General features: G+C 38.7%; 1 protein-coding gene across 4 annotated transcripts in view; it reads left to right on the forward strand.

The window, feature by feature from the left end:
* Positions 1-25,769, forward strand: part of DENND5A (DENN domain containing 5A) — a 49,201-nt gene that overhangs the window by 17,232 nt on the left and 6,200 nt on the right. For 2 of the 4 annotated variants that reach the window (XM_054390700.1, XM_054390701.1), the window contains 13 exons: positions 4,198-4,385; positions 8,975-9,292; positions 9,834-10,049; positions 10,808-11,042; positions 11,506-11,656; positions 12,226-12,319; positions 14,829-14,960; positions 16,001-16,153; positions 19,327-19,411; positions 20,334-20,418; positions 21,212-21,340; positions 23,607-23,728; positions 25,450-25,595. In XM_054390700.1, the coding sequence (XP_054246675.1) occupies positions 4,198-4,385; positions 8,975-9,292; positions 9,834-10,049; positions 10,808-11,042; positions 11,506-11,656; positions 12,226-12,319; positions 14,829-14,960; positions 16,001-16,153; positions 19,327-19,411; positions 20,334-20,418; positions 21,212-21,340; positions 23,607-23,728; positions 25,450-25,595 (2,054 nt within the window). Of the gene's footprint in view, positions 1-4,197; positions 4,386-8,974; positions 9,293-9,833; positions 10,054-10,807; positions 11,043-11,505; positions 11,657-12,225; positions 12,320-14,828; positions 14,961-16,000; positions 16,154-16,230; positions 16,245-19,226; positions 19,272-19,326; positions 19,412-20,333; positions 20,419-21,211; positions 21,341-23,606; positions 23,729-25,449; positions 25,596-25,769 lie in introns of those variants that run through there. The other 2 variants (XM_054390702.1, XM_054390703.1) reach the window with 1 other exon arrangement.

Raw genomic sequence — 25,769 nt, forward strand, 5'->3', positions numbered from 1 at the left:
ACACAAAGCTCCATCACCAGCAACAAAACCAAAAAAACCCATGAAAAAACCCCTACCAAACAATCCAAAACTCTTGGAGGACTTTACCCCCCAAGGCAATCCTGTTTGAATTATTTAGCATCTTAAGTTGCAGTCAGTTCTTGGAATAGGAGTAACTTCACTTGGCAGTGAATGTGTTTTGCTTTAACACATTCCTGGCTGTGCCTCTGGAAATTCTTATTTTGTGCCATGATATTGGCATAGCCTGTATGTTTTGGAGCAATGTAAACCAAATATAGGGAATAATACATTCGATCGTCCTCTTGAGAGAGTTGTCTCCCTTTTGGAAGAGTGTTAGAGTAATGCAGGTGCCTCCAGGACTGAGGAATCTGAAGCTGCTCCTAGTGCTGAGCAAATGCTGAGGAACTCTGGCAAAGAAACAGTAGTGCTGGAGGTCTTCAGCAATGCCCTCACCAGATTATTCTGTGGGAGCTGCTTTGCATTCCCACTATTTATGTTGCTCTCTTATCTGTGAAACAGACTTATTCCTTATCTCTGTAGAGCACCTAGAGCTCATTTGAAAAGTGTACACTGATTTAAGACATCTGTGCACTCTGCTTGGAGGCAATTTTCTGAATGGCTAAAAACAATAAAAGGAGAAATGTAATGCACCACTGCCAGAGACTGATCTTGAACAGCTTTTATTGTCTGGATATTTGCTGTCTGCCATTTTTAAATACAAAGGAAGGCTTTGTTTTTGCTTTGCTTTTGAATCACTTCTTCGCATCTTTTTGTCACTTGACATTTGCTCTGGAGATTAAAAGTATTAATTTTATTTCTTTACAGTATTGGTCCTGTTTTGCCCAATTCTGATCTCTGACATAGGACATTTTCTTCTTATGCCTCCTGTGGTTTAGGAAATGTACTGTTTGGTGCAGGCATCGTGAATCAGCCTGTCAGACAGAAGTGAACACGAATAGGAAGTACTTCTTCTAACCACAGTTTGATCTTACTGCAGTTAAGGGTTTAAATAAAAGGCCCAATTAAGAAAATGTGTGTTTTATTGTGTCTAATGAGTCTGACATTGAATACCTGTGCTCAGAAGAATTTGTTGAAAAATATTTTGGTTTATGCCATGCTTTCTGCTATGAACAGACATGCCTAAAGCAAACTCTCCAGTCAAGGCTTCGTTCTGGTGGTTCAACTGCATTGCATGCTGCCTGTCCCATAGGGATTGTGTAGACATTTTTTTCCCCTTCAGGTTAGAGTGAAGCTTAATCCTGACAAGTAGCTCATCTTTCTGGTTTACAATATACTTTCCAAAGATACCTAAACTCGTCTGTACCAACGGTGCACCACTTGCTGCTTTCAAGCCACGGTATGGGAGTTGCATAGAATGGAAATTATTTGACAAGTGCAACATATTTGTTTGTCATCCATAAACCAGGAAGATTAGAAGTAAAAAAAATATTCCAGAATGCGATCATGTAGTGGTTTAAAAATGTGTGGAGTCAGAAAATTTCTGTAGGAACTTGATAGACCTCTCTGTGGTGGAATGTGAGAATGGACAGGTTCTTACAGCAGCCACCTTCTTCCCATCCTGTTCCTCTTTTTTCAGACCCAAGACATCTCAATTCCTCTTTTCCATTGATTTACTTGCTTTTTGCAGATCAACAAAAACATCTAGATGGGGTTGGGGCCCTGTCCCTGGAGATAAATACTAGTGTAAATAGCTTGTTATACATGCTTTAAGGGATAACGTATTTTATCTACAGAAACTGTACAACAATTTGGAAGAATTGAATCAACATTTTTCTGTGTTCTTGAGTGGCCATGTTGAAAGGCAGTGGATTTTCTTTTCCTTGCACAGTGATCAGTTAAGTGCTTTCCAAACTAATAGTACACTAATGGTATGTCACTTTTTCCCTACCGGTGCCCTTGTAGAATATAATGCCAAAATACTCTGTGTCGTTTGCACCAGAATAAGCATGTTCTGGTTTCAAAAATGAGCAAGACTGCTACTCAGTTGTGTCTTAGCTTGTTGCCTTTTGCTAACAGCTCCCGACATTCATAAAGCCTGCAGAATACAGTCACAGTTACTTGCAGGCTGCAACCACACAGGCTAAATAGTTGGGAATGGCTTAAGCCATGTGGATATCCAGGATCAGAGAGAGACATTTGCAGATAACTTGGTTGCAGGAAGTAGCTGCTGAGTGGAAAAGAATCCTGAATTTTTAATGTTACTTTGTAATTAAGCTAACTTTAGCATCAGCCTTTCAAATTAACAACAGAGAGAGAAGTTGTATTTAAATTAGCCAGCAGGATTAGACAGGGTGGGGGGGTGTGTGTGTGTGTGTAGTAGGAAAACACTGCCTCTATTCTGAGACTTATTCTTTCAAATAAACAAGCTGAATAGGAATCAGCTGGAATGTTTGTATATCTATGGCTACATTTGAAGTTCCTTTTTAAAGATGAACAAAATAGGGTATGGAATGGACTATTATTCTTACCAAGGCTTATCATTAATTTATCACTTCTTTGCAGTCAGGCTGTGATTAAGGCTGCAAACCAGTAAGTAATTGTGTAGGTGGAAACTGGTGTCCAGGCAGAATAGGTGAGTGCTGCTGGTGATACTCATTGGTTGTTCCCTAACGTTTTTCGCTCCAAGTAAGTATTTGACAAAAACTTAAAACTGTTTAAGCTATTCTCAATTGTTTTGATTGAAGACTCCTCCTACTGTGAGGCAGTGGCAAGGAGCTCTGTGCAATAATCACCAGCAAGGCTTGATCTGGAAGGAAGACAAACCTAGATTGCAGCATTAATGACTGATGCTAGCAAAGCCTGTGCTGAGTTATTCTAGGATTATAGGACTCTTTGCAGACTGCAAACTCTGCAATTTTGTCTTCACACAAAATTGATCATGAATGCCAAGAGCTGAATTTCTTGTCCCTCTGTCTTATGCCATCTGAAGTCTGAGTGGGGCGTGGCTAAGGGATAGAATTAAAGCCATAACCTTGGAAAGTGCACTGTTAAGCTCTAGAGCATGTTTAGGACAGATGTTATTTTTGCAGTTTTCATCTGCATTCCACTACAGTGTGAAACAGCTTCAGAAACCTCAACGCTTGAACCTGTGCATGTAAGGTTTTTTCCAATTCATAGTGTAGTTTTATGACCGTGCTAGGAGAAGACATGCCTACCCCACACCTTACACACATAGGAATGGTGTAGAATTTTTTTAATTATTATTCCTTTTCCTTTTCCCCCTGCTTCTTCCTTCCCCTCCCCTTTTCCTGGCTGGGACTGGATGTTGTTGCAGTATCACGAAGAAGGCATCCTATGTCTCCAGTTCGTGCTATATATAGAGGTTGACTGAAGGTAGAAAATGTTAGTCTTGTGAGCTTGTTTTATACTCTTCCCAGCGTGGCAGCTCAAAAGCAGTCTGAATGTTTCAGCAGTTGTATTAGGTCACATGCTCTAAGTTACCTGATGTTGTTGTCTCCTTTATGGTGCATAGATATCAAAACCCATTAAAGATGAGTAAATATGAGGATGACATGTTGGCCCAGCATACTGCAGAGTGAACTGCTCTAGCCACAGGCTGCTTGAATGCGTGTTGTACAGGTGCACTTAGCACTGCCGTTAAATTCTAGGACTTGTTTTTACATTAAACTGAGATTTTGGTCATCCATGGCAAAGGGTATACAAAGCTGATCTTTGTTTTCTGCACAGTAATTTCAGTTGCACTGTTAGGCTGGCTACTATACAGCATACTTTACAGAAATGTAAACACTCTCTTAAAAAATGCTTATCTGAGAGATACCAGATGCCTTGGGTTTCATCCAAGGCTTCTACAGAAAGCCATAAGCACATGGAAAAGGAATAATTTCCTATGTTTTGCTTAGCCTGTTACAGTACTGCTTCTATGCTCAAACTGGTGTTCCTAGTAACACTGGTATAGGTAGGAGAAGGTGACTTAATGGATGCTAAGACTCAATTTGCTCATGTCCATATGACTTGTACAGTGACCTACTTTGAGCTGAGCTCTCTTTGTAGTTTGAGCAAAATGTGCTTGGGTGTACAAGTCCAAGCGTTCATTAATATGCTGCTCAGCTAATGCTGGGTTTTGTCATTTCTGTTTTAAAGCAAACTCTCATTTCTTTAACTTGATTTACTTTAAAATGTTTGTGAAAGAATTTTTCTTTTCTTGGTATTTTTCAGATTATCAGAGACTGATGACAGTGGCAGAGACCATCACAGCACTAATGTTTCCATTTCAGTGGCAGCATGTGTATGTTCCTATCCTTCCAGCATCCCTCCTTCATTTTCTAGATGCTCCTGTCCCTTACCTCATGGGTTTGCACTCTAATGGGATGGATGACAGGTCTAAACTGGAACTTCCTCAAGAGGTAAGAGGAGCTTATCTCAATTGATTAAATATTGTACATGATTGTGAGGGAAGTGAGAAATGAGCCAAAGCACTAGTAATAGCTGTAAGAGACACTGTGAAGTTCTTACTGGCTCTGGTTTGGGATGGCTCTTAATTTATTTTTGGTGATGCTTTAGGAAATCTGGTGAAATAGATAAATTTTAATCTGCAGCAAAGTGCCAGCATATACTTGAGCAAACTGGTGTGTGTCGGATTAGTGCTCAGGAAGTCCTCCCTTGTAGTGAGGTCTTGTCAATGCCAGCCACTGTGTAAAGGAGAAGTGAACAGTCCTTAAAGGTTCTGCAGCTCATACACAAAGCTAGGCCTACTTTCAGACTGCTTAGAGGTTGTTTTTATTTACGTTATTCCACTGTCAGGAGTTGTTGTGAGAAAGAAGGGACCAAGGGTGGTAACGCTGAGGTAGCAAAGGAAATGTCTTCAGGAGGCATAAGCACCTATGGGAAGTATGTCAGGTCACTGGTGTCTGGCTGCCTTAAGAGGCAGTCCCATCAGTCATCTGAATGACTTTTCTCATCGAGCACCATTGAGTAGTTTATTTGCTCTTGTATATAGAAATGCTCAGTGTTACAGTGTGGCCTGCCTGGCTGTTGCCCAGAAGCTGGACATGTCTATGAGGTAGCCCTGTGGGAAGTGCTTGCAGAGTTACCAGCTGCAGAGCAGTGCAGCTCTGGCCCCAGCTAGAGTCTGCTTACTTGTAGGCTTGCCTCTACAGGGAAGGGAATGGGTAAACCCATTACTTAAAGGCACTGGTAGGATTCTCTCATCTAGTGCCATTTTCTCTGGTTATCTGTTTTCTTCTATTGTCATTTACATCATTGTGAAAGCAGAAGTGTGGCAGGCAGAGGGTTTTGTGGTGGTGTTTTTGAACTTTCATTGTCAGGCAATACTGCAACATAGTTTGCTTGACACAAAAAAAAAAAAAAAAAACAAAAAAAGCTGTGTGAAATTAAAGGCAAGATATTTTTGTGAACTTCCAGTCTGGTCACCATGCCAACATTGCTCTTTTTCTGAAATCCATATGCTGATAGTTTTCATTTGTTTTTCCTGGCAAGTTAAAAGGAAAATTTCTCTTCAAACTGTGCTGTTTTTTTTCTATGAAAACTCAAGTATTTAATCTCTTGATTTGTTTCTCTTCTTCTTTCCACACTGGCATAATCAGTAACAGAGTAATGTATGTTCTTGCCATGGAAACAGTCTATTGCTTTGGTTTGCTACGTTTTAACAAAATTTTGTGTGTACTGACAGGCCTAATGAATGTGAGTTGTACACTTTTTCAGAGAAAATAGCTAGTGAAGTAAAATACATGTATGGATGTGCATGATAATATGTGTACCATGGATGTTTTCACTATCGTAACAGGCTCTGTCCTTCTCCTGTAAAGACTTTCCTTATTTTAAAATCACTACACTACTTCCAATAAACTTACTTTAATTTCAAGTAGGTATTTCAATTATTTATAAGGTAAATGCTTTTGAAGAGCTCTATCAGATTCATTTGGAGGTTTAAAGTAAAGTATTTGATCTATTTTTAGATGTTAAAAACTATATAAAAAATACTATTTAAAAATCTGGCGTCTGGCCTTTTATGAAGGTGGAGAAGTAGATTTTTGATAGTATCTTACAGAGATGAGATGGGAGTTGTCTGGGTGAGCAGTAGAATAAATGCAGAAGGTCACTGCTTGCTTACAAGAATGGCACAAGAGCATCCTTCAGCCTTTAGGAGCACTGTAAACACAATGCACGACCAGGCCTGTGTATAAATTTGCATACCTATGTTTTCTGGGTGTTAAGTGAAGTGGGTGTTAATCTGCAGGACTGGGACCTAAAGTACAAAGGTGATACATGTTTTTCAATGCTGTGTTTAAGCAGAAGCCTTAACTCAGACTTGTGTTTCAATCTAGGTAGGAAGGAATGTGAAAACCTGTATGTGACCTATACTGTAAGCACCTGGCTGCACAGAGGATTCAAGTAGTGGTGATTGTGCTATCAGAACTGACCTAAATTGCTGTAGGCATCTGTTTGCATACCTTGTAATTATTTATTAATGTTAAGAAATAAAGCATGGTCTCTCTTTAGCTTGTCAGTAGGGTGGGGAGCTTACTCATTATTAGTGATTGTTAGTTCCTCCTCAGACATCCTTTTGGCAGGACCTAAATGATTTCCTTCTTTATTTTTGAACAGAGCTGAAAGGAAGGATGTGGACTTAATGCAAGTTTTGCTAGATCTCTCCAGGGGTTTGGCCCTTATTGTACTTGAGGTCATACAAAAGAATTGCAATTGTCCTCTAGCTTTGGAATTGAGGGGTGTAGTCCAAGACCCCAGTGAGCCAATGGAAAGTTGTACGGTTGCTCTCAGGGAGCCAGGCTTTGGCATCAGATACATGAACACTGATTTATTCACATCTGTGTTTCTAAGGTTTGTAAGACTTTCACCTGGCCACCTTTTTACTTGTGATGACAGAAATTTATGGGAAAGGCAAGCTTTTAAATTAGCACAAGTGTTATGAGGAGTGGCTGAGGGAGCCTGGAGAACAGGAGACACAGGGGAGACCTTCTAAGCATGCTTTTTCAATTATATCTCTACTTACACATGTTGCTAAGTATCTTCCCATTTTAATGTTGTATGTGTAAAATGATGATCAATGTATCCACAGAGGCTTACATATAGAGCTGTCAGCTATTCACAGCTCACGCAACTGTGCTGCCTCCAGAAACAAAATAACTAAAACTTCATAATCAAAATGCATTTTGCATGACCATGATTTAATTAAAAAAAAAAAAAAAAGTGCTGTGCTTTTTAAGGGAGGGGACCCCTCTGTCCTCACTGGTATTCCATTTTACTGGATCTATAGTGTGGCACTGTTGTGAGATTTCTTGTTTTATTGTCTCTTACTCCTGATTTATTTAATTAGAATCTCATTTTTACAGAAAAATGTTGTTTTGATACCTCTTGAAGGGCTTATCTTTGTCATTTCTGTTCACGGGGAACATGGCCCTTTTAGAAGTGCTTATGCAGTTCTTGAGGGTGACCTCAGTCTCCCTCCATCTACTGAATCTCCTTGAGTATGCTACTTCAGTCAGTCCTCTATCTTACGGTTATTTACCAAGTACTGAAGTGTAGAATATCCCCTCAGATATTTTTTACACTCTCTAGAGTATTGTTGTGCACTAACACATTTCTTTCTTTTTTTAATGTTTCTATATAGGGCAAGTTCTGAGAAATGTGACAGTAAATTGCCTGATGAGCAATCATCATTAGTGGCTTAGAGTGTTTAAACTATGTGTATGGCTCTTAAGGATAAGCTCTGCAGAAGGGGTATTTAACTGTTGGGAGAATTAGCTAGATGATCCCAGATACTCATAAGCAATCTTAGCAAGCATTAAATTTTCCTTTGTCTTCATTAGCAAGGAGTTAGTTTTTGGTGTGAAGACTAGAGTCTCTACATTGGTAAGGTTTACATTTGCTTATTCTTTGACCAAGCATTTTTCAGGTACTTTCTGCAGAATCTGTGCTAAGGTAAGATAATCCAAAAAAGAGAAAATGTTGAATGGCATTAATTAAATAGAGTTTTAAAAGGAAGTAATACAATTAATCTGTGTGAAGAATTTCTTAACGAGTCTGTCTTGCCATTTTGCAAACAGCTTGTGGCAAATCAAATGTTTTGTTTTTCCCTCAGCATTCATTGGTAGGCATTGTGCCTAGTTTCAAGGCTTTATTTTCCCTCATGTCTTGAAGTGCTTATACCATTCCTGATAAATATTATCTGACTTGACTTCTAATCATCACAGAACCATGTGTGTAGTGGGCATCTTGAAGTTCCTAAATTCAGGTGGTTACTCGAAACGTAAGAGTTCTTGTGTACATTCTGTGCCTTCATGCCAAATGTTTGAGCACTCTGCCTGGATCCTCAGCCTACCTCTGAAGCTGCCTTGCTAGGTATGCACACACAACCAGTGTTGCTGCTAGGGGAATCTAAACAATGACACTTACTCTGTTTCAAAAAAAACGAAGAACTTTTTCTAGAGGGTACTAGAAGCTGGTTTGGATTCAAGATCTTAATTCTCTTTATTGACCTTGGGTTCTTTTGCAGCTTCTGCAATATCAGTACACCTTTTTAGAGTAGAATTCACCAGATCTCTTGGAATGTGGACTGATAATCTGAGAACAAGCAGTCACTAGCTTACGTATGCATGTGTGTAAAATAGTATCGTAAATATCCTGTAGTTAAAAATCTAGCTCTGTGTATGAAAATATTCACACATCTATACCTAATACATGCTACAGTCTCTTTTGTACCTAGTAAACAACTTTAAAATGAATCTTCATTCTTAGTTACCTCCTTAAAAGACCTGGAAATGTAGGCTTTGTGCTTCTTTCTTCGAAGCCAACCAACCAGTTCAATTATGGCTGATGCAAGTCTGTTTTATAAAATCAAACAAATGCAAATGTATTAGAATCTTTTAATAAGCACAAACCCCAGAGATGAATAAAAGATGACCCTTGTGCTTAGAGATATTGTAATGATTTCCTGTTCTGAATTGAATCCCAGGCTAACCTTTGCTTTGTGGATGTAGACAACCATTTCGTTGAGCTGCCAGAAGACTTACCCCAGTTCCCAAATAAACTTGAGTTCATTCAGGAAGTTTCAGAGATTCTGATGGCTTTTGGAATTCCACCTGAGGGAAACCTTCACTGCAGTGAAAGTGCCTCCAAGATGAAGAGCCTCAGAGCATGTGACCTGGTTTCTGATAAAAGAAATGGGAACATAGCAGGATCGCCTTTGAATTCCTATGAGCTACTAAAGGAAAACGAGACTATTGCAAGGCTCCAAGCACTTGTTAAAAGAACAGGTGTGAGTCTAGAAAAGGTAGGCTGTGAAATTATGTACACTCTCTGGACCTGCAGCAGCAGGTGGTCTGAAGTCACAGTCCAAAGCTTCTTTATACTGGGCATTTCTTTTGCATTTTGAGAACTGTAACAGTACTATACCAAGACTTGTATTACACCAGACAGAAATAGATGTTTGCCTGATATGCAGGGGTAGTAAAACCCCCTAAAAAAGCCTTTGCAGATTAAATGATAAAAGTAAGTAAATTAAGTATGTGACATTCATGGACATATATATGGTTGTTATTTACCCTTTTTTAGCCTAAGGAATATCAAGTGAAACCACTACTAAAGTAAGTTATGGTTTATTATTAAAATTGGAACTTTTATAGACAGTTTTTTTTTTTCTTTTTTTAATGTTGCTGTTTTATTACAGTACTTGAAACTATGAGTAATGGTTTGGGGTTTGTTGGAGTATTGACTTAAGGAGTAGCAGCTGAATGGCACATTAAGATCTTGAATACCTAGAATATCTGATAAAGCAGCAGTGCTGTTTTTTGTGTGTTTCTTTACTTTCTCAGTTGGAGGTGCGAGAGGAGACCAGTAGCAAAAAGGATCTTAAAATTCAATGTGATGAAGAAGAATTCAAGATTTACCAGCTGAACATTCAGATCCGTGAAGTTTTTGCCAACCGTTTTACACAAATGTTTGCAGATTATGAAGTATTTGTAATTCAGCCTAGTCAGGACAAGGAATCTTGGTTTACAAACAGAGAACAAATGCAAAACTTTGATAAAGTAAGTTATAATAATAAGGTATGTTGATGTAAAAATGGTATTCAAACCTAAGACTTTGTTTATTGGGCCCTAAAAGGGAAACCAGTACTGTCAGAATTGCAATTGATTCCTTAAATATCAATGTTCCCCAAAGAAGTCCCATCTTGTGTGTCATGGGGATATATACACTTAGATAAACATACTCCTATAAGTATACTGTAGGAAAATACAGCTTGCTGTAGCAAAATAGCTTAGCTCACATTATGGCTAACCTGTACATTAAAGTTAAATATTACTAGTGAAAATAATTGGATGGTTTTGTTTTTAAACCAGAAGAATTGCTTAACATGTTAATGAATAAAACCATGACCCCACATAACACATACATGTGTGTCAAATGTGTTCCTAGCTCTTGTCTAGGGTGACACAAGACCCAGTTCTTCAAATTCTGTTGTTGTCTGCTGGAGATTTATGACCAGGACAGTTCATGTGGGTGAAGGTTATGTTGTAGCACTGCCTGCTGATCTGATTCCTATCACATTATGAAAAGGTTCTCATCACCTTTGTAAGCTTTGAGCCCTGACAGAAGTACATAATATCCACACCTTCAGTATTGCCAGTATGGTTTGCTGGGATTGTGTTGAAATTTTTAGAAACTTAAGGAAATGCTAAAATCACAGTTTAATAATTGTTGTGCTATTTAGTAGGTGGTTGTCATAAAACTGGCGGTGTCTTTAGCTGCAGACTCCCAAACACTCTTATCTCTCCTTTTCTGGTAGGCATCTTTCTTGTCGGACCAGCCTGAACCTTACTTGCCTTTCCTCTCAAGATTCCTGGAGACCCAGATGTTTGCATCTTTTATTGACAATAAGATTATGTGTCATGATGATGATGATAAAGACCCTGTTCTGAGAGTATTTGATTCTAGAGTGGATAAAATCAGGCTGCTAAACGTTAGGACACCGACTCTGCGCACATCTATGTATCAAAAGTGCACAACCATTGATGAAGCTGGTAAGAGTAATAAGCCACTTTCTTGACAGTTAAGACAACTAGTTAGAGCTGTGTGTAGTAAACATAAGGTTAAGTAATGATCCATGCCTTAAAACTCAAAATAGTCCAAAAAACCTGAGGTGTAAAGCTTAAGTGAGGAACTAAATGTTATGTGGGAAGCTGAGATGTGAGATGCAAGTCATGCAAAGCTTCATCAAACTCAAGTATTTTCCTGCGTACTTTATGTGAAAAATGTTTGCACTTAAGATAAATATTTTTATTCTTTTGGTGGTAGTTCTTTCATGTTTAATACACTCTTGTACTAGTGCACCTGTTGGGTTCCGTAAGACTCCTCCCTTAAATTTGAGAACCACTTTCAGCTAAGGATGTGTGATTATAGATTCATGTCTGATTAAGACACCTTAAAAAAAAAAAAAAAAACAAAAAACAAACAGCAAGAAAGTTGTTTTGTTGTTTATTTCAGAGAAATCTATTGAATTAAGGCTAGCAAAAATAGATCACACCGCAGTCCACCCGCACTTGCTGGACATGAAAATTGGACAAGGGAAGTACGAGCTTGGATTTTTTCCCAGACTTCAGTCTGATGTTTTATCCACTGGACCAGCAAGCAACAAGTGAGTAAGCTAGGACAACAGGTGCTGGATCTTGGCAACATGTATAGAATGGTACTAAAGCAGAGATACTAGAAAGCAGTTTCAATATCTCTTTTTTTAAAGTGAGAACAAATCAGGTGATGTGGGTAGGTTGCATGTGGACGTTTTTTTTGTTATGACTTGATTTTTTTTTTTTTTTTTTTAAATCTAGACTTCCAGAAGCAAACTGGCTTGTTATGTTTGAGGTGTTACTTTTACAGTGATGTACTTCTGGGCAACAGCAGATCTCCGTATTGGGTCTCAGTTAAGAGCTACCAAGTATTTTAGGATATCTTCTTATAAAAGCTTCAGAGAAAGAGGAAAAAAGTTTCAATTGTAACTGGATATCACAAAAGAATGGAAAAATACAAAGCAACTATGTTGGATTCTTCCACAGAGATTATTTGTGTGTGTTTCTTTCTGTACTTTGTCAGATGTAATTGATGTCAGTGTGTTCAGTAGGCAATAAGAAGAATCTCCTTATTTCCCCCATTGTTTCTGCTCTTCACCTGACTCTTGACATTTGCTTAGTGATATTCCCCTGTCTGTAGGTGGACAAAGAGAAATGCTCCTGCACAGTGGAGGCGGAAGGACAGACAGAAGCAACACACAGAGCACCTGCGTCTTGACAATGATCAGAGAGAGGTGAAAGTAGTTCAACTATACAGATCTGACTGTTATTTTTAGCTAATTACCTGAATAATGCTCTATAACCCTTATGGAGTCTCTAGACAGTTACGTGTCATCTTTCTCTGCTCTTATGTGTATTTAATACAAATGAAGTTCCTGGTCCATAGCAGACCAAGATACTTAGTTTGCTTATTCTAAATGTTATGCCATTTTTGCCTCCTCTTAGGACAAAGTTCTTTCATCCCATGTACAGGAGAGTTCCCTGAAAATGTCATCAGACACTTTTTAAAGTTTGGTTTTTTTGGTTCTTTGGTTTTTGTAAAAAAGGATGTCTTTGTGGGGAATTAATCTGAACAATTTTTAGCCATCTATTTCCTATCTCTAAATAACTTGGTCATGCTGTGTTTCTTTTGTATACTTGATGGAGGAAAGATAACTACCTCTAGAGAGTGATTAATTTCATCCTAAAATCAGAAGTATTGCCTTTTAGAGTTGCCTATTCTTATTCTGTAGACCACAAAAGAGGTCTTAAGGTGGCAAAATAACAACCTCCTGATAAAGTGGGTGAACCCCACCCATATTGCCAGGTTTGTGTCTGCTTGTTTTTACACAGCACGGTCTGATGCTGATTTACCCACCTCTGGACTAATCTCTCACAGTGCTTCTACAGCTGACAGTTATTCTTCGTAGTGAAGGGATTTTGAAAGATCTGGGTGATGTGAACTATTTACAGTACAGTTTCTGATTCATATGACACTCTTGATTTACGAGTAATTCCAAGAATAGTCTGGTTTAAAGTGTCAGAATTTTTTTTTTTATTTAGTAAACCCAAAGCTTTACTTTTGTTTAAATGTATGTTGTTCATTGGAGACAATACTCTCTTGCTTGTTAAATACCTTCAGAAAGACTTCATTTGGAATTTTGAAGTATTCTTCCATCTATTAGGATAGTGTTGTCATGTTCAAGTATCCTTATCCAGTTCATTCTTTTATGGTAGTAATAAGTTTAATTGCTTTTCCAGTGTTATCATTTCCAGAATTTTTGTGTTGGTTTGTAAAATTTTGTTCAAGTATAGTAGTGTCATCTATGTCATCCATAACCATCTTACAGGAGAATGTCTACATAACAAAAACACCTAGGAGTAGTTTTGGGCTCTGACGTGTTCCATATGATCAGATAGCTCTAAAATACTTGTTACTTAGAAGTAACAGAAGTGAAGAGTAGTTGATTTGTAACCTTTTAACAATTTTACATTTAGCACGTGTAAGCATCTGAGAAATCAGTGAGGTAATTATAAATGCAAAATTCTGTCTCTAGTCTCTGGGGCTTTTTGCTTGCTTTTTTTTTTTTTTTTTTTTTAACTGACTCTTCCCAAGTTGATTATCCTGAGGGAGTTATTCTGTCACATAGGGCAAATAATTTCTGAGTTCAAGGATTGAACACCATCTTTTCTTTTTTTTGCTTTCAGTTTCATTACTTGTGAATTTATGTTGGATGCTTGGGAGTGCTGCATTGTATTATGTCTTCACTCTTTCCCTTTTCTGTTTTGCATGCTTGCTCTTATTATTTCATGTGTGCTTACCACTTTCACTTTACATGATCTGCTTGGCTTTTTGCTGCCAACTTGTCCTGCCAGCACCTGGATTTTTCCATGTCAGAGCTTCAGTTGCAGTTATGTTTAGACTGGGACCAGCATGATTGGCCCTTCATGCCCTCTATAAAATCTGTGTCAGAGCATTATCTGGTATGTCCAATGCACAATATAACTGTAGTCATAGTTCTAGATAAAGATGCATAATTAAATGTCTATGTCATAGCACTTTAGTGCAAGGCTGATGGAGAAGGTGTGGTTTCCCTTCTTTGCAAAGATCATATCACATTTGACAAATCTGTCTATTCACTGACTTTTCAGTTGTTTATTGTTTCAGTGTAAGATAGGGAAGTTACCTAACAGCCTGAAATAGGTACTAATTCTGAGTGTTCTGTCAATGCTTGTACAGGACTTTATCACTGACAGTTAGCTGTATGCTAACCAATCTGTGATCACTTCACTGTCAAAATATTGGTCACATTATTCTTGTGACTCCTTCATGGCAGTAACAGGAACAGAAAAGCTCTTTCAAGTATAGCTCTTGCTCAGAAATGCAGATGGTTCACAAGTGAGAGCTGCAGCGTTTTGCAGCTGCTTGCTGAGAGACTGGGGTGGGTAAGAAAAACATGTGCAGGAATGCAGGGCATAGCACAGATCTCAGATATTTAAATATCTAAATATCCCTGTTTTCATTATTCAGCAATGTATGTTCTAATTCCAGACAGACAATGTAACTGGAGATTTGACCTCCAGTGAAATAGTGCCTGAAGTGTCTCAGTCCAGTATAATGCTAGATGCTTTTTTGAGAGAGGATGTGATCCTTTCTTCCTTGTTGCACAGGGGTGGGTTATAAAGATAAGTTTACCTTTCTTTCTTGGCAAAATGATCTCACTTACACTTTTATCTGTTTGTCAATTTTCTACCCCAATATAGAAGTATATCCAAGAAGCCAGGAATCTGGGCAGCACTATTCGGCAGCCCAAACTGTCTAACCTCTCTCCATCCGTAATTGCACAAACAAACTGGAAGTTTGTAGAAGGCTTATTAAAGGAATGCCGAAATAAGGTAATCCAAGGAATAATTCTGTTCTCTTGCACCTCTTATCCATCTTTTATGGACCGTTTTGTGGCAAATGCGTTTGAATTCCCCTGTTTTGCTACCTGTTTCCATTTTGATCATATAAGGATTTTTGCATGGTAATGAGAAATTCAGGAAGAGGTAACGTATTTAGAATTTCACTGTGGGAGTTCAGCTCTAGTGAGTGCAGTTAGAAAAATTACCAGAGCAGGTGAGGAGGAGAATAAACTAGAGACTAACCTGGAGTTCTTCATCTCAACTAAGATTGCAGTAAGGTGCCTAAGGGAGTATTGCTCATTTGAGAACTACGCTAGAATAGCAACAAGATTAAAAAGATATGTAAGAGATGGGCAGAAATGATTCCCTAGTAATTTTTCCCTCCAGATAGCTCTGTGATGAATATAATGTGACTGGAAGTCTGTGCTTTAAGCATTGGTGAGAGCTTTGGTGACCAGTATGACATTGTGCACATTTTAGGAGGATGTAGCTCTTCAGAAAACTCAAGAGAAGCACTCTAGAATGGGTTTGGTTTAAATGCAAATACCTGTCTGACAGGACAGGGTCTTACAGGAATGAGCTATCCCTCTGTCACTCAGAAGCACTTGTGCACATTCAGGACCCTGGGGAGGAGGTGGACATAGTGTACTGCTCCCAGTCCAGCACTCACTAGGTTTCAAAAGCACCCAAGACCTGTGATGCAGGGCCTTGCTGCCGTGCCTCTAGGTTGTCAGTGTGTGTCTTGCCCTTCCCTTTGTGGTTTCTGTGTGCAGGCCTGTGTGCTCATTTACAAGCCCCCTGTTAGAAAGATAGAAGAGGCTGCAAAATGATCAACGCTGATGCTGTTATGGCTTGCAAAACAGGGGTGAAAGAAATGCAGTGTGTGCTAGCTTCAGAAATAGTGCATCCATGCAGTTATCCTGCCAGATCATTGCTGTCATGTGTTTCCTTGTTGGTTATTCAGAAAGTGTAAGTGATCTTGGAAGTTGCTCTGAAAAGAATTAATTCTCTCTTGCCTTGTCCTTTTTGAGACCAAGAGGATGTTGGTGGAAAAGATGGGTCGAGAAGCTGTGGAGCTAGGTCATGGTGAAGTGAACATCACAGGTGTGGAAGAGAATACTCTGATAGCCAGCCTGTGTGACCTCTTAGAAAGGATATGGAGTCATGGCCTGCAAGTCAAGCAGGTGAGTAACACATATTCCTGTATGTTGCAGAGCACAATATCCTAAAGTCATGTTATGCTCTTCCTCTCTGCTTTCAGAGGATACTGTCTGTGTGTACACAGACATGTTTAAATACTTGTGTGTGTACCCCAGCCTTTTTCATGTCAGTTACTGCCCCCCTGTCTGTCTCCACTTTTTGCTCTGGGGTATTTGCAAGTGCATGTGTAGCTGTGTTCCCCAGATGACTTCTTGGAAGACTTTCTTTCAGTTTAAACTGGGAGTTTTTGTTTTGTGGTTGCGGTATTTTTTTAATAGGATGGGAAATAACAATATCTCTGTATTCTTAATACTTCTGTTAATGAAGTTGCATAGTCCATAAGGCAGCATATACAAAAGGTGTTGTCAGTGGGATATGGTATGTGTTTTCATGAAGGATAATTTCGTTTTTAAGAGTAAAACTATTGCTATTTTGATTCTTCCTGGATGATGTAGGGAGAGTTGAGTGACGTTGACAAGATCAATAGTTAGAGTTGTTGGTTTTCATATGAAATTAGTAACTGTTTGGTTTGCTTTTCTGTTTGGACTCAGCTATGGGACTAGATGGAATTTGGAAGGCTTTTATCCTTTCCTCCTCCTTTGTGTAAAGGAATAGTGAGGACAGTGAGAATTAGAACTCTTTTTGAAAGAGTGTGCAGAATAATTGTACGCAATCCAGACAAATCTATTTCGGTGTCTCTGTTCCCAGCACCCAAGCATCAGTGTGTAAATCTGCTCTCCTCAAACTATATAGCAGTTCTCTGTGTGAAGATTTTTCATGTGATTCTCTCCCTTCCCTCTTGTATATCACTTAGGATAGAACCTGTACTGCTTTCGTCTTAGAAGACAGAGCATCAGTATACTCTGCTTCAACTCAGATTTGGGCCTTTCAGACCACCAGACGGCCAACCCTACATAAGGTTAATGCTTTGGATTGATTGCAGATGTTGGCAAACAGTGCTGAATGGTGGAATAAATAGAGTGGTGGAATATAATAGAGGTCTGATGGAGGAAGTACAGTGCCTCTCATATTATGATCCACAGCTTAAAAAAAAACAGGGTGGGGGGGGCAAGCACCAGCAATTCTCTGTGTGCTCTGGCCTTTATTAAATATGTAAAAGCTTGCTGGTTTATACATTGATTTTATTTTATTTTTCAATAATGAGCCAAGGAATACTCTTCTTTCTCGATTGACCATAGTAATGAGGATGGCTTTCCTTCCACCAATCCCTGCTTTTACCTCCTCCCTGCTAATGAACCCTGATAGTCCTACATTAGCTACCTATAGATTCTTCCACATGTAAAGTGAATCCAGACCTTCTTTTGCCCACAGAGCAATGCAGGGGAGCTGTGGGATGTCTTATGGGTTTAAATGACTGAAATAGGACTTTGAGAAGCCCTTAGTTGTTCCCTTGCCTATTCTCTGTCCCACTGCTTTCCTTAGGCTGTCTTGCTTTCCTTTATAGATGCAGCTTGCATCATCATTGCTATTTGGTGAAATTAAAGGAGAGTAACATGATGGTAAAGGAAGTGGGAAGATCTATACTGCATGAGTTCTTACATTCATCATGATTGTTGACTTCTGTTTGCTGCAGAATCCTTTGTTTGCTGCTTTTTACGATTCGTGGCAGTTCTCCTTGCCACAGCAGCTAGTTGCTGAACAGTAGACTGTGTGTGCGTGTGTGTTTATTGAGAGAAATGCCACTTCAGGTGTAACTGTTCCCTGGTTGCTGTTTTTCATTCTCTCTTTCTGTGTTCTTGTAAGACTTGCAGTTTTGGCTTTCCTTGTTGGATTGGTCAGGTACATACGTGAGGCACTGGGCTTCTCTGGACTTTCTTATATCTTCACCACTGAATGCATCTTTTTAATATATCTTTCTCAACACAGATTTTACAGACACTCTTACGTTTTATCTTCTAAAGGCATACCACTTCTGGAATAATCACTCCTGGTCATTAATTCTTTGTGTTGGCTGTAGCAAGCTGCATTATTTAGAGGTTTTGAAGTTATTTTAAAAAAACAAACCCCAAAAAACCAGTTTCAGTTGACCTGCACTTACTGTACCTCTAGGAAGATGACACTGATAGTCCTGAACTCATGACCGTTGCATTACAGTCACGGTTTCTTTCTGCCTAAAGTTGTAAATAAAAATATGGCTTTATAATAGGACTGCTTTTCTGAAATGCAGAATTGCTAAATCTTTGCTGGGATTTCAAGTTAATACAATCATTTAGAAAGATAAGAAATAATAATTAATTTCTTCTGTAAGTAATTCCAGTTAGGTAGTGGGGAGCCCCTATTCAGCTACTGCTACCTTTCTGTGGTTTTGGGATATTTTGGTTTATCATGCAAAATATTTCTGGGATGAATACAAGCACCTTTTTGGTTTGCCAGCAAAATATTTCCTCACATTCTACTTAAAGCCATCAAAGGTTTAAGAAAACAACATAATGAGCAAGGTGTACCTTTCAGCATCATTTGATGGCTCTGTCTTGGCCTAAATACTACTTTAAATTGGTTTTATAATCTGTAGAGCTGGAGTATTCTTGCAGATAAGCTTCCATTGTTCTGCTTGTGTTTGGAGTTGTCTGACTGTGTTGGTGATTATTCAGGTCCTTTTCCTGATGAAATTGAAGGGGATCTTTTGAAGTTCTAAAAATTGACAGCATGCATCTGGTTGCCCTGAATTACCTGGAAGGGAACAGATGCTTGATCTTGGTTTGTAAGATGGTTTACTCAAGCTGATTCTGTTGTTTCTTACCATTTCACTGCTGGAGAATTGGGAAAGGAATACAGTTACAGGTTACAACCCCAGACTTGAAGATCTGCTTGTGTGTAGTGTTCTACAAACTGTCAAATGTTTTACTGTCATGTTAATGAACTGCAAGAAATAAAGTTTAAGTGACTTTTTTCCTGTTACCAGAATCATTAGAACCCAGTAGTTTGATTCTTGCTTTTCTTTCTCAACCACTTTACAGCTCCCAAGCACCTTTAGTTTGTGTCTCATTTTCGTTTTTTTACCGATGACTTTGTAGGAAGAAACATAGTTAAAGCAAGTTTTTGTTATGGCTGATACTTTCAATGATGATCTACACTTTTTAATTTTTTTTTTTTTTAGCCAATAGTGATTTCTTTACCTTTTTTCTTTTATTTTTAGGGAAAGTCTGCTTTGTGGTCTCATCTGTTGCACTACTTAGAAAACAGACAGAGAAAAACTACATCAGGCAGCTTCAGTACGTCAGGTGAGATTGGCTTTCACTGGAAGAAGATGATAAAAAGCTATGAGTGTAAGAGCTGCCTACAGATTTGCACCATACAGAAGTTGTTTACTTGGAAATAGTCTGCACTCAGTATGACTGAATCAAGTATTCTATCTGCTACAAAAATAATATGGAGCTGGTGTATTGTGAAAAATAGACTTATTTGGATTGAGCCCACTTGTTTGGATCTAGTATCTGACAACTACATAGTCAGTTACCAGAAATATCTGATGCTTCAAAGATAGGCTTTAAAATGGATGGTTCCAATATGCCATCCTCCATATGACACATAGTCACTGTGTAACTGACAGTGTATTATGTTATTGACAGGGGTGGAAAACAAGTAAGTATAAACACATAAAATTGTGCTGAACATGCTGAAGTTTTCCATTCTGTCTTGAAAAATGACTGAATAGTAGACTTAATGTTTAAAAACAAAATATACTTTAAAAAATATGCAAATAACACAGAGGAAACATTTACATTTTCTTACATCAAATGTTGCAGTAGAAGTAATATTTCACACAAAATCTATTAATCTGTTTCTAAGGTTATTAATGTTTTCTGGTGTCAACAGTGCCAGTCAGTTTTACTACCTAGAAAGAAAATAGGGTAGTCTTTAGAAAATAAGACATGCACTAATCAACTATTAAGCCATTTGATGTCATAGCAGTTTCAGATGAATCTAAGCTCATAAATGTGGTAATGCTCAGAGTGTGCTGCTCTGCGTAACCATCTGTGTAGCACATGAGATTTTCGTGTCATTTGATCTGGAAATAGACCAGAATATCTTCACAAAGCAGTGTCATCAATAATACAGAGTGCTAATTTACCTTTTTATATTGATTTTAAAAATCTTTGTATGGATTTCTACTAACAAGAGATTCTGTTCTTCTGAATCTAGGAATACTTCTCGAGTCAGAAAGGAGAAAGTCTGATACCAGTCCAGCTATGTCACCTCTTAGAATCTCTCTTGTCCAAGATATGAGGTCAGTTTAAACTATTAAAACTCACCTAAAGGTCAGCTTTTCACTGACCTTTAGAGAAGCGTGTTTCATACTGAGAATTTATTTTGTCAATGCTACTAGCTTATAAAATACCGTAACACAGTTTTTATCTTTTTAAAGTATTCATACTGTTTTATTTCCACAGGAAGGTGTGTGGCTTGTGTTTTGCCAGTCATTGCCAAGTTGGCTGTGTAGCTCTGAGCTTATTCTTGCTTCTCAGTGAAGAAAGCAATTACAAACTTGTCTGATCTAATGATATTGAGTACTGTAGTTTGAATAAAACTAACTTCCACTCAATGCTTCCTTTTCAGGACATAAAAAAGAACAATGTGCAGAATTTCTAAGTTAATTCTGAAAGGATTTTTCTTCTCTCCTTTTTCCTTGCCGATATCTGATTTTTCATTAGGGAGGAGTGAATTAAGGATTTTTTACATGCAAAAAACCCCAAACTACGAGTGAGTGTGCAGAGACAGTATTTAATTTTTCAAACAATTCCTCTGTCAATATTGCAGTGATTGATTCTGAAATCATGTGAGGCAATAGGCCTGGTTGAGAATTTTGTAAATAGGGCACTGCATTGCAGATACTTCCTTTTCCGACTCATAGTCTTTTTAAGCTAGATATGCAAGGAATTTAAGTAGCGATGAATATTAAGGTGATCATGTCTCTTGTTCCAGTAGGTTGCCTGATGTTTTGCATTCTTGGCAGAATTTCTTCATGAGCCTAGTTTGGTTCAAAAGAACTCTCACACTTTTCTTCTTTTTCTTCTCTTCAGGCATATCCAGAACATTAGTGAGATCAAAACAGACGTTGGCAAGGCCAGAGCCTGGGTTCGTCTCTCTATGGAAAAGAAGTTGCTCTCTAGGCATCTAAAACAGCTGCTTTCTGATCATGAGCTCACAAAGTAAGATGGTTTATCTTGGGCAAAGTTTTTTAAAAATTTAACCTGTTTAGTTGTTTGATTTCAAAAAACCTTTAAGTGCTTGTTCTTCCTTCTGCTTAGAAGTGTGCAAAAGGAATAGAACAAGCTAGCCTTCCAAGTGTGTCTCTGTAGCTGTGTATGAGCTGTTTGGGTATGAGTCAGTGCTGGGATTCTTCAGATACAAAATGAGCTCTATCAGCATAGACCCTCTGTGACTTTGAGGTGAAATCTTAAAAGATTGCAAGGGATTAAGTGATGTGGGCTGGAAGACCAAACATCACTACGTTGCTGAGTCAAGCTTTATATCTTGTTTCCCTTTCCATATTATATTAGGATATTATGTTATGGTGAGTTTTTGCAATGCATGGCAAAGTGCCACTTAGGTCCTGGTTGCACTTCTGTCATGATATGAAGAGTGTAAAGATGCCCTTAGATGTGCTTCTGTCTCCAAATTGGAGACATTCTTGTTACTCCTTCCAGTATTGTGTAAAATAATGTAGATAAACCGCACCAGAAGTTGATTTTTAAGAGAGCAGATGAATGGTGTCCATGCGGTATCCTGATGGTGGATGGGAAGGCTGTCATGATCATTTCTTGCACCTCATTTTGGGGCAATAAGCACAAAATGAAATCTGGTAATGCTTTGGAATCTTTCATCTAAATGTTGCAGAGAGTGATTGTCCACATCTATAGATCAAACTGACAGCATCTCGACTTTGTTTGTCCTCTCCTACCCAGTAAAGGTTTTACATTTACAGCCTGCTTAAGAACGTAAGGTGAATTGCTTTTGTAATAGTCAAATGTCTGCTAATTATGTGACATTTGACTTGTATTGAATTATGTTGGACTTTCTGATGAAGCTGTGGCCTTTCAACAGTGAGCAAGGGAAATCATCTGAAGGACAGAGCAAGGACAGCTAATAAATCTACCTGTACCTCTAAATTAAGGTTAAGCCTCTCCAGTGAAGTCAACAGTCCAGATCAGGTTAAATTTAGCAGTGCTTCTCCTGTGCAGAGCAAATGCTGTGAGAGGACTTTCCACACAGCACTGCACTCCACCCCATATCCCTAACCAACAACAACAAGGAAACTCCAACTCTCTTAACCCTGACCAATGCACTGTTAGACAGGTTCTGATTCTTTCAGAGTGAGACAGCAGGAAAAAATATGTTTTAAATGAAAGTGACTCTGTGTGCTTTGTGCTGTATATTTAGATACCTGACTTGAAGAAGGGTGTTCTAGGCAGTGTGGGTTTAAACAAATCCAGTGAGGTACTGAAAGTAATTGTGCAGTTTGTGCCATTTTAGGGTTAATATAATGGTGTGTTGTACTTTTTTTTAAAGCAACTGTTAGATATTTTAATTAACCCATTCTCTTCACTTGGCATTTGCTAAGAAATAAAAGCCAGAAACATGTTTGGTTTCTTTCTAGTCTGCAAAGGATTCACGTTAGGGAACAGAAGGAAATCACATAGATGGACTCCCCTGAGACCTTTATGTGCATAAGTAAACAGAAATCTTAAGCACTGGAAAGGCAGGATAGCACATACCCTTGTGGACAGCCTGTCTATAAACATGTGGTTCAGATTGTTCAAATGAAACTTGGACACAGTAACCCATGAGACCCCGTGGGTTTGCTGCTCTTGTGGCATTGGACAGGTTATATTCATTTAACGCTCAGTATCTTTATTTCCATTGGACATTTCCTGTCAATTCCCAAATGTTATGTTTGTTGTGTAAGTTGAGTGTATATTTGTGTGTTAGTCCTTATTGATTTGTTCCACAAACTTCTGGCTTGTGAGTCACTTGCTGACTTGTTTGTAATTGATACCTGAAATTGAGGGGAGTTGTCAGGATGTCCTCCTGGCAGGAGCAAGCTATCCATGGCTGTGTCAGCATTCTTCACTTCAGTTCTGTCATTTTACATGGCCAAAAGAAGTCAGAGGATTTCTTCCAGGGAAATTATTTTAGGGTTTTTGGGTGGGAGAAGACTCTCAAATCACCCCAAACCTTGATTTCAAGGGGTGGAAAATAACCTGAAGTATTAGACTGCTGTACTTGGGAGACTTCAGACTTGCAGATTGTCAACAGATCTTGGTGCATTAAATACTGTTGGCTCTACTAGTAGCACTTAATCGTTTGTAATTGCTTGCACATTCTTTATAGTGTACCAAATAAATATGCACAATAAAAAACCCTTCACTGAAAGCATCTTGTTACTATGACAGATTATTTGCTTTGTTTTGTTAGAAAGCTCTACAAGCGTTACGCATTTCTCCGCTGTGATGATGAGAAGGAACAATTCTTGTATCATCTCCTGTCCTTCAATGCTGTTGATTACTTTTGCTTCACCAATGTTTTCACAACCATCTGTAAGTATTTTCTTTCCCTGGAATGCTGATCTCCAGATTTGGCTGAGTCTTACCCAAAATTCTAAACAGCTCTGAGCAGCATGCCTTAATATTATTGTTCTGCTTGCTTTCTGTGATCCTCTCTGGTGGGCAGTAGTGTCCCTGTTTGTGTCACTAGCTTTAATCCTTTTAGTTGGGAGAGAGTTCTCTACGTTTTGTGGTGGGCTTGTTTGCATCATACTAGCAAGAACAGTATAGGCTGTTCATTATCAAGGTAAGAATATTAACACATGCTAGGAATTTAAAAGAAAACAAAAAACCTTTTCCCTTTTCATGCTCAAACTACTTTGCCACACACCTGTCTTGGAGTTTGGGGTAACAGTGAAAAGCCTGTTGAAGATTGCATCAAAACTCTGCACTAAATTGAAGTACTACTCCCTTCCCCTTTTTAAAGAAAAGATGTCCTAGAAAAACTTTTTATCTGGTGTTTCTGATGCTGAAATGTGTTAAGAGTTTTCATGCACTTTGTGTGCTTACAACCACAGGACCTCACTAGTAAGGCAGATCAAGGGGAGACTTTAGCAAGGCTTGTAAAACTGGGGGTGGAATGTGAAAGGACCCCTGTGGCCCCATGGTAGGAGCTACCCTTGGTGGTACGTTATTATGCTGAGGGTACATTTGTGTGTATGAAAGACAAAGCAAGGGTTTAGTCTTGTTCTGGGCAAGTTCTGGATAATGCTAAAATCTGGCTTACTGGACGCAGTTAAGTTGTCACATACTTTATCTGCACAGAAAATAAAAAGGTCAGACATTTAAATTCGTTTTTAAATGCTGCAATTATCAAGCTTTTAAGAAAATCCAACCACCAAATGCTTTCTTGAGGGCATGGACAGCTGAGGAGACATTGAGGGAGAAATGTATTAAATGCTTTCGCTGAAAAGCCCTATAAAGGAAGGGCAGATCGCCAAGAAGTGCAATGACCATTCAGATAATTGGATTTTATTATAAAAGTTTGGCTAGTAAGGGGCTGTGCATGAAATGCCAGGTAATTGAAGAGCAGATGCTTTTCCTCAGGAGCACATGCTTCATGAGTCAGATAAGGGGTTGTGACTCAGGTGCTACTATGTCGAATTAGTCACTGGTAGGCTGGGAGACCAGCAAGTGTTTGAGCATGCATGGTGCAAATTAAGAGAGGAAAAAGTTGTTTGTTCTTTTTCAAGTCAATGTATTTGCGCTGCATTTGTTCATCCACAGTGGTAGATGCTGCTGCAAGCAAAGGCTTCCATTAGTAATTGAACAGGAATTGATGTTGCTTGTGGAGTGTGCATACGTGCACGCAGGAAGCAGGCAGTTAGGAACTGAGCTTTGAGCTGCATGCTGAGCTACGATGTAGTCCTGGATTCATGGATATTCTCTTTGCTGCCTTGTCTCTAAGGTGGGGGCAAGTAACCATCTTCATGATGTGTTTTGAGGCTGGTGAATGAAGAGTTACACCATACCCATGTGAAGGCATTATTCCACTCATTTTTTCACTTGACAGTGTTTTGCTACCAGTTCTGCTTCTTAATGGCTGCTACATGTGCACTTTTTGGTTGTCAGTTGGTGCTTAATGTGCAAGTGTTAGCATGGTTAAATAGCAGCTCTGATACTAACATTTCGTGGGATTGCAGTATTGTTTCATGACTATCTTTCCCCCTCTTTATCCTTCAGTTTTGAAGTGTTATTTCTTTTTGTGTTTGCAGTGATACCATACCATATATTGATTGTTCCTAGCAAGAAACTTGGTGGCTCGATGTTTACAGCCAATCCTTGGATCTGTATCTCGGGTGAACTGGGTGAAACAGGAGTCCTGCAGGTTCCCAGGAATATATTAGAAATGACTTTTGAGGTTTGTATTGCTTGATACAAAAAGTGCTTTGTTTGTTCAGTCTTAATTTCTTCCTCCACTTGCTCTACCACCTTGCCATACATTTAATATCTTTAGTCTGTGTCACAATAGTCACAAGTATTTCCTGTGCCTATACCTAACAAATTTAATCTATATTTAACAACGTGCAGAGCA

Source organism: Indicator indicator, chromosome 21, assembly GCF_027791375.1.
Source record: "Indicator indicator isolate 239-I01 chromosome 21, UM_Iind_1.1, whole genome shotgun sequence".
NCBI lineage: Eukaryota > Metazoa > Chordata > Aves > Piciformes > Indicatoridae > Indicator > Indicator indicator.